This window comes from Adiantum capillus-veneris, chromosome 18, assembly GCF_014529385.1.
Source record: "Adiantum capillus-veneris isolate H3 chromosome 18, ASM1452938v2, whole genome shotgun sequence".
In the NCBI taxonomy this organism is placed as follows: Eukaryota; Viridiplantae; Streptophyta; class Polypodiopsida; order Polypodiales; family Pteridaceae; genus Adiantum; species Adiantum capillus-veneris.
Window position 1 is genome coordinate 118,372,053 of NC_140948.1, and position 7,445 is coordinate 118,379,497.

General features: G+C 44.7%; 1 protein-coding gene across 4 annotated transcripts in view; it reads right to left on the reverse strand.

Moving 5' to 3' along the window:
- Positions 1-7,172, reverse strand: part of LOC147436281 (Zinc finger, C3HC4 type (RING finger) family protein) — a 219,056-nt gene extending 211,884 nt beyond the window's left edge. For 2 of the 4 annotated variants that reach the window (XM_086489208.1, XM_086489207.1), the window contains exon 1: positions 6,745-6,915. In XM_086489208.1, coding sequence (XP_086345334.1) covers positions 6,745-6,765 — 21 coding nt within the window. In that variant the 5' untranslated portion in view covers positions 6,766-6,915. Of the gene's footprint in view, positions 1-6,744 lie in introns of all 4 variants that reach the window. The other 2 variants (XM_086489205.1, XM_086489206.1) reach the window with 2 other exon arrangements.
- Between the last annotated feature and the right edge of the window lie 273 nt (positions 7,173-7,445).

The window sequence follows — 7,445 nt, forward strand, 5'->3', positions numbered from 1 at the left end:
TGAGCAAAGTTCAACATTCACATCCGCTGCACCTTACATGCAGAGCAAGAGAGATTGTACTTGATGAAATTCAGTTTCTTTACTTGATTTTTCTTGAGAGAATTGAATGATGATTGAAGGTCGAATATGTTTGACCTCGAAAAGAAATGACAAGATTTTTCTGCAATAGAGGCTGACTATTTCTCTGAAGGCGTATAAAGCGAGTTACCTCCTTTACGTCGTGAAGATCACATGATTGATTCATGGTAGTACACCACCGAACCGGCCACCTTACAACTTTAGCCGAGGCCAAGATAAAGAAATAATGAACCAAAACAAATTTCCACATTATGAGGATCGATGATATACTCGACAGACTTCAGAATTCTACTTGCCGAATTGATATGAAGAGTGATTATCATCAGATCTGTATTGCTCCTAGAGAAGTCTATAAGACAGCTTTCAGGACGACTTTTTGGATTTTCCGAGAATACCGATCATTTGTGGGTTTTCCAGACACTGAGGAAGCATTAATTGCTTATAAATATGAAAAAAGAGCGAAATTTTTTTTGCCGGAGATACACTTTCTAAGACACATCATCTCAACAGCAGGAGTACAGATGGACCCGACCAAGATTGAAACTATACGTGATTGGCCCGATTTGAAGAATGTTCATAAAGTTAGAATCTTCTTGGGCTTATGTTCTTACTACCGGTGGTTCATTGGAAAATTTGCAGAGCTTGCTTACCCTTTGCGCATTCTGACACAGAAAGGAGTCCCTTTTTTGTGGGGACCCACACAAGTGACTGCCTTTCAGACTTTGAAAGAGAAATTGACTACGGGACCAGTTTTGACTTTGCCTGATTTGCAAAAGTCATTCGAAGTATATTGTGATGCTTGTGGTCGTAGTTTGGGTGCGGTCTTAATGCAAGAAGGCCATGTGATTGCCTATGAAAGCCGATTGTTTTCAAGGCCAGAATTGACAGCACAGATTTATGAGAAAAGATTTATAAAGAAACAATGACCCATCTTCATTCAAGTGCTTGCTTTTCCTTGTGCACAATTCTAACACAGTTCGGAATTTCCTCCTGACTATGGATATTCCCTTTCCGATGCACCCGTCACCCAACTTGAGACGCATCAGGAACATCCATCACCTAGTCCTTTCCTACCGAACTTAAGGTACAATCTCCTTCACGATGCTCTGTGTCACCCATCCTATGAGGCAACAGAGATGTCGTTCCCGAATGGTCGGATACTTCTTCCCGATGCTCTCTGTCATCCATCCAATGTGACGCATCAAAAGTACCCGTTCCTGGTGGCCTTACAGATATTCCCGTTCAGAGTGCTCCCGTCATTTCTCTGAATGACGCACTAGAAATACTCTGTACTCGAATGTCTCCAATGAGAAAAACCCTCTCACTTAAAATTCCAATAATTCATTTAGAATTATTTTTCCTTGGTGTTTCCAAGCGAGAAAACCCTCTCACTTATAAATCCAATAATTCATTTAGAATTATATTTCTATCAGATAAAGCCAATTTAACAACAATTTGTCTGGGATTGGGACACAAAGATCCTTTAATAAAATTTATCATGTAAGCTTTGGCAGCGCCAACTTGCTCTGTCTGCTCTTTGGTAGAACCGGTATGCTTTGAGAAAAGCACACGCCTGAAGCTCTGATACCACTATCACGGGACGGGCACCACGTGCCAACGGAAAAGAATAGACGGAACAGACTATGTTTTTTGTCGCAGATCTGCGTTTTTGCAGCCAGCTCTCAGCCCTTCATTCCTCTCACATCGGGAGCGCAATTCAGCCCCAGATCTACCCTTGTTGGCCATCCCCATTCCCACATCGAGAAGGATCCAAAGGTGCATCAAATCAGCCCTGGAGGTGCCTTGTCTTGAGGAGTTGCGAGGTGATTGTTGTCACTCGAGTCGGTAGAGTCTACACATGAGGTATTGCATTGTGTGTATGTTCCATTTACGCAATCTAAGGCAAATACCACATCGGCAACGGTGCGGGGGGCCCTGAGAGGGTTTGTTGGGACCCCATCGGGTGTCGCTCTCTTCTTCTCTCTCTTTCTCTCTCCCTCTACACCTCTCTATTGCATTCTCCCAACCCCTCTCTTCAAGAAAAAGTAAAAGGAACCATCATCTCAACTAAAAGGAATCACTAACGCAAGGAACGAAGTTGAAGGATCTGTGAAGTGTAAAACTAGATCTTCACCATTTCAATTCCGCTCAACCTGACAGACAAAAGCTTGAACCTTGAAGGAGATTTTCATAAAATGCACTGACATGCTGACGTGGCAGTCCGTACGGAAGGTAACGTGGCAGGACTGTACGGATTTTCCAAATTTCGTGATGTTGTGCTGACGTGGCAAGTTGTATGGATTTCCCGAAATTACGCTTGGTGCAGAAAGCATATGCTTTTGGGGAAAAGTGCTTTTCTAATTGCTTTTGGGGCTCTGCTTTTGGGGCATCCCTTTTGATGATAAAAGCGCCCCTGGGACCTCACTCTACAGAGCATCTGGACGCAGAGTCTGAGAGCAGAGGTCCCTTGGGAGTTGTACCTTGTTGTGATCAATAAATAAAGAAATACCAAAAAGGGCGCCAGTCTTTGGGGCCAATGCTTCTAGACATGGAACTCTCTCTCTCTCTCTCTCTCTCTCTCTCTCTCTCTCTCTCTCTCTCTCTCTCTCTCTCTCTCTCTCTCTCTGTGTGTGTATATATATATATATATAAATATATATTGTGGTGTGCACGGGATTAGGCTCAAATTGAGTCTACCTTCTCCACGAGTAGGCAGCTCCTTATATTGATAACCAAAGAGACTACAACCAACTAATTATCTTGGCATCTACATGAGGGTAGGTTCACACCAAGGCCGTCCGGCCACACACACCACACCTCCCCCCTTAGGGAGAAAAAGATGAACATCTTTTTACTAGTTTTGGACTGGGTAGGGACTCGACATGACTGAAGGGACTACATCAACTCCAACGCCTCATCCGGGGGGAGTGATCATACAACGGCTTGGGGGCTGGGGTCTGAATTTGGGGGCTAGGGTCTGAATTTGGGGGCTAGAATTGACATCATGCCGATCATCATCAAGGCATGGAACTCGAACATCTCGCTTATGCAAACACTAGATCGCTATCCCAATGTAATGGACAAGACGAGGGAGGACAAACTGAGGACTAGACACGATATTTTGGCGACATAAATCCATTTCCACAAGAGACTTGGTGTGATTGTGAGTTTATTTGAACAAAAACTGAAAATTCCAAGAACTGAAATCAGTAGCAAAAGGCACCTCTGCAACCAAGTTGCAGTAACTCCCTTTGTTGGCACAATGTGAGTGCATTGCATGTTGCACTTGGACCCCAACGAGCAACACAGGACTAGCAGTGCAGGAATGGAGAACATTATTGTTACAAGAACATGCGCTACAAAAACTGTTACAAGAGCAAGAAACACGCCAAGAAATGAGCTGACCAGGTTCTTGATCTTTCGCCCTCCCCACGAGCATTGCTGCATGTTCGCACGAATCTGTGGCAATGGCCATGTGCAAGCACCATAAGGCTCTGAGCTTCGTGAACTCTGAGCTTCTCTGCAAATTGTGTTCGAGCTTTCCACGGCTAGCAATTGTGAAAGCCACCTGACCATTGAAAGACGGTTGAGGAGCAGCATATAACTGACTTCTTCCTTCTCTTCTTGCGGCTGCTGCAGGAGCTAAAGAGCTCATCTGGAGAGGCAAGGCGTGAAATCTGTGTGGGCACATTAATGGGGCAAGGCAAAGCTTCAGGATAACTGGGTCAAGAAAAGGTTGTTGAAGGGTGATGAAGGTCATCGGATTGTTGTTACTGCTGAGAGGAACACCACCGCCTTCATTAGCTGAGCTTGGAACGACAAGAACCACAGACGCAGCAGTGTGTGCTCCTGATTCACGGCAAGACGTGGCCTTGATCTTGATGCACGATTAGACAATGTTGGCTCAGGATTTGCGACAAGAAATAGAGCAATCAAGGAGCTTCTCCATAAACACAATTCTCGTCTTGAGTAGAGATTGCGAGGGTATGATAACTGGGGAAAATGTAAGCGGTATCACCCTGTGTCGAACAAGAAAGCCATGCATGAAGGTAAGGTGGAGGTACACCAAGAAGTGTGAGGCAAGACTGGGGCTGCGGCTCAAAAGGGATGTTCATCAAAAGAAGAGGACTTGCAGGTAGCACGCAGTAGCGAGAAGCTAGGGTAAATGATGACGTGGTTGGGTGCTGCAATGGATCAACAAAATTGACGGCACAGTATAGGAGCAGAAGGGGGGCTTCTTGCCGACGGGGTCTCACACACTAGAGGTCTTTGGTCAATGGTGATGGCGGGAGCAGATTAGCAAGAAAGCGAGCAGTGAGGATGCAAACTGAAATCACTACCCCAGGTCAACCAAGAACGTCGCCATAGCTGCCTACTCTATTGCAGTGCACCAAGAAACTGAAAACGAAACCTCTAAAGAACCCTCCTAATGCCCGTCAACTCCACCAATGTGGTGTGCACCGGATTAGGCTCAAACTGAGTCTACCTTCTCCACGAGTAGGCAGCTCCTTATATTGAAAACAAGAGAGACTACAGCCAACTAATTATCTTGGCATCTACATGAGGGTAGGTTCACACCAAGGCCGTCCCGCCACACACACCACAATATATATAGATATATATATTAAAGTACAATGATTTTGAAGTTTATGTTCGTGTGTTGCTATTGATTTCTCGCTTGGAGTGTCCAAGCCTGTTACAGTGGTATCAGAGCTCAGGATCCGTTCCTTTTTGCAGCAGACGCGGGTTTTCATGAAAGAATCACACGCAAATTTTTGTGAAAGAATCTTCGTGTCCTGACCTCGTACTTATTAGCCACTCCCAACCTTTGTCCATCAAGCATCAAGCGCGCTCCCGTCTTCATTGCTCTCTTACAGGGCATAAGCCATAAAGAACCCCAGATTACACATGGGTTCTCGCGAAGAATTTGACAAAGAAACCATCTCTCGAGGGGGAGGCGAAGAAAAGTTGAAATCTGGCGCGGGAACTAAAAAAAAGAATGAAGATTTGGGCAAATTTTCGGCGGAGCAGTTTTTCAGAGCAGAGTCCAAGCGTCCGCTGCAAGTTGACGCATGTGTAAAAAGACTAGTCAAGTACTCTAGAGACCCAAGATTTGCGAAACACCTGAAGGATTACCTGATTGATGAGATTTACTCGAGATGGAGAGAGACCATTGATTCTCCTCTCAGATCGGGAGGAAACCTGAAAGGGCAAACGAGTGCAGAAAAGCAAAAGTTGTACTCGCAGGAAGAGCTGCACTGAGCTGTTGACCGGAAGATGAACCAGATAATGAAAGGCTTGAAGCACTCTCGAAAGTAGAGGAAATCGGTGGATTTTCCCAATTATTTGGGCCAGAAGTCGAGTTTTGAGGTGGCAAGCAGATCTAAGAAGCGTACTCGTTTCGAGAATGACTCAGATTTTTTCTTCGTCTTCAGAGAATTCCCCAAAGCCAAGATAAGATTTTTGAAGTAGATCGGTATAATCTAGATCTAGATATTGCTTTGGCCAAAGCGTACGAGGCTCTTGAGAAGTCTCAAGGCATAAGAAGGCAACGGGCAAGCATCAGTGCAACTTACAGCTGAAGGAAAATGATTGGGTGCTCTTACGATTTGAGCAGGCATGCCTAGGGAAACGAAAGAGAAAGGAGCGGCTTTTTCCGAAGTTAAGTATGTGGTATTATGGCCCTTTCCAGATTCAAGAGAAGATGATGATGTATCCTTCAGACTGAAGTTGCCAGATACTTGGAAGATTCACAATGTGTTTCATGTGAGTCTGTTGAAACCTTTCAAGAGTAAGGTGCCAATGGACAGGGAGCCTGAGGAGCAACCTGAAGTGAAAGAGAGCGAGGAGATTCTCATTCTAGAACAAATACTCTCTCACCAGGAAAGGAAAGTGAAAGGTAAAGTGAACGGCGGTTCTTACTTAGTCAAGAACTCTCCGGCATTGGATGCCAAGTGGATGGAGGAGAACCTAGTAGATACTCCACAGATACTGGAACTTTACCTTGAGGCTTTTGGTCTAGCTTTGACTATTCCGAGAGGTCCCGGAGATCATGTAACAATTTTGGGCACCCCAAGTCTAGAATTCGTCGCGACACGAGAGAGAGATTCACTTAAAACACTTCGCAAAATGAAATCACAGTTAAAATGAGTCGACGTTGCTCTGCGTAGTTCCATGCCAAGAGAGATTGATCCCAAAGACTGACGCCCCTTTCGGTATTTCTTTTTGTATTAAATTTTGAGCAAATTACAACTCCGTACGTGGCAAAGGAAAGCACATGTCTTGTTGCAAGAATCATGCTCTAACGCAGACATGGCCCCTATCAATGCATCACCAATCTGCAAATATCTTAACTAGGGGCAAAAGTCCCAAGATCTCATATCGGAGAAAGCATGGATGGGACCCATAGAGATACATACACCACCGCTACGAAACATAGCCCCACTCGCTACTGACCAAAACATGTGGGAAGGATCCACAGTGCACGACTGGCGCTCAAGCACCCATGGACAACACAACTGCACTCGCACGCACGCACATTCAAACAAACAGGCTCACAAAACAAACAAGAAAACAACAGACAATCTACCACCATTGTATAGTGATAGGTGCTTGGTTTTTACCGAGAAAAAAAAGGAGGACTGTGTTATGCTTATGCTTCCTTACCCAAATCGCCCAGTCTTCCATGGTTGCCTTCCCTTCTTGCTACCACCAAGCTTCGAAATACTCTCAAAATCATCAGCTGAGAACTCCGCATTATTATATGCCAGAAGTGAAGGGCCTTGCCATGGAGCGAGTTCTTTATAGAGTAAAGTGTCCTCTCCGTGCTGTCGTCTATCCAAGCAGAAGGCAACTTGTGTAGCGCCAGCATCATCAGCATTCTGTATGAGCTCCTTCAGCATAGTGGTACCCTCTGGATAGTTTGAAAGAACTTCTCGGATTCGCCTTGTCAAGTCCACTCTCTGCCCAAAATCTTCTGCTATCTCATGAGGGGAAGGAGTGCCAGGAGATGCCATTTCTGATCAAAGGGCTACGAGCTGTGTTGTGTCGTTTTGATAGCAGCCGTTTTGAGCGCTGCCTTGAGAATAGCTCGTCGATCGTATGCTGTCGGCTTTCTTAATAAAAAGTCAATTGTTTGTTTTTCTTTTGGGAAAATACCCCTCTAATTTGTGAAAATTCCCAAAATAATCTTGTATCTACCCTTTTTGACAAGTAAGATCCGTTTTTGAGTGCTTTGCATGTAATTTGTCACAAATTGCCTCGCAAAAAAGGGCGGTTATGTCTGAAAATAATGAAACAGTTCATCTCCAAAGTCTACATAATCGACTCAAATTCTAGTTTTGAAATTTGAGGGGTATTTTGGGAAT